This window comes from Eimeria mitis, genomic scaffold (genome assembly GCF_000499745.2).
Source record: "Eimeria mitis Houghton genomic scaffold, Emh_scaff8739, whole genome shotgun sequence".
NCBI lineage: Eukaryota > Apicomplexa > Conoidasida > Eucoccidiorida > Eimeriidae > Eimeria > Eimeria mitis.
The window spans coordinates 1-1,395 of record NW_024016471.1 but is presented as its reverse complement, the minus strand read 5'-3'; the positions used below and the strand labels follow the sequence as shown (position 1 = coordinate 1,395).

The following is a 1,395-nucleotide window of genomic DNA, read 5'->3' as shown; positions in this document are numbered from 1 at the left end:
CTGAGATAAATTATAACGGGACTATTCTTATTGGGTACCGTTCTATGCGTGCAGAAACAAACAGCAATAGCAGCTGCAACAGGAGCGGCGAAAGAAAAAGTACGCTAGATCCTTAGCCGGCCTTTAAGGGTTTTCGGTTTCAGTCAGGACACGGAAAGAAAAAGGAACCCTACCCTTCCGCCTCCTCAACAAATTTAACTGGAACAGCAGAGCTATACGCAAATGTGATGGAGGGTTATGGCTCTATTCATATGCGACAATTAGCGTGATTTACCTTGACATTTTCGTTCCAACGATTGCATTTTCTTATGCCAGTCTTTCTCTTCATGTTGCTCCCATAGGATTTGACTGAGAAGTGTGCAGCCCTCGAGGCGAAATTGGAAGAAATGAAAAGACATCATGATATCGAATCTGCTAAAAGGCAGAGAGATAACCTCGAAGTCCGCCGTCAGCAGCAGGAACTTGCAAGCTGCAGAAAGCTCTTGCAGGTAGGCGAATATCTCCCAGGTGCTGTAACTGGGGCTAGTGGGAACAGTGTCGCTGGATATTACTATATCATACTTCACTCTTGACTTGGTAGTGCAGGGGAATGAAGCCCTCTAAAATCAGGAATGATGAGTGTCTAATGTAATACTCAGTCTCTACAGCTGACACAGAGGGAGCTACAGGAATGTTGCAGGAAGAAGGACGCCGAATTGATTGCATGCAAAGCTCAAGCAGAGGTACGCGTTCCTTCACCAGATATATATTGGGCTCTACTCGTTTTCCTACTAAACTGCTCCTATGCTTTCTACCATTTGTTTCTTTTCGTAGCGGGAATCTGCAGAGAGAGCTGAGGCAGAAGCGACGTGGGCCCGCACCATCGAGGAACAGGTTCAACAAAGAGTGTCGGTCTTGGAAAAGGACTTTGCTCTCCGCATAGCCAAGTACGCTTTGCTGACAGAGCTGCGTTCTGTATGCGAGTGCTGTATGTATAATATATATTTCTGGCTGGCGATAATTGTTTTGCCAGGAGATTTCCATTATACATTAAACGGCTCGTCGTGCCTTCCCCCTGCAAAATATTGACACTGAATGCGGTGTCCTCTTGTGTGCGGGTTCTTTGCAGGATCCGCAAGAAGGTTGCAGAGAGAGCAGAGTATAATCACCTTCTCGATGAGTTGCTTGCCGCTGGTATGTCCCCACCTTTGTCCGCCTTTGTAGTAATACTGCAAAAGGGAACTGTTTCTTTAGACTTAATCGATTTAATTTTCTCAATTGTTCGTACCACAGAAATAGGTAGTATTTATATCTATACACACAGGAATATGTTTCATGCCAACAAGTCCAAAAAGGGCACCTGTGTGAGCTGTGAGCAGAGCGCTCCATAATGAGACGCTGGCGAGAAGGGATGGA

At 45.7% G+C, this 1,395-nt stretch overlaps 1 protein-coding gene across 1 annotated transcript; it reads left to right on the top strand.

Annotated features, from left to right (window-relative positions):
• Positions 1-386: 386 nt before the first annotated feature.
• Positions 387-1,347, top strand: EMH_0095740 (uncharacterized protein; the record flags this gene model as incomplete). The annotated part of the gene is made up of 4 exons (XM_038023203.1): positions 387-488; positions 814-926; positions 1,109-1,173; positions 1,304-1,347. 4 exons carry the CDS (start codon positions 387-389, stop codon positions 1,345-1,347), a joined length of 324 nt encoding a protein of 107 aa, XP_037879057.1.
• Positions 1,348-1,395: the final 48 nt, after the last annotated feature.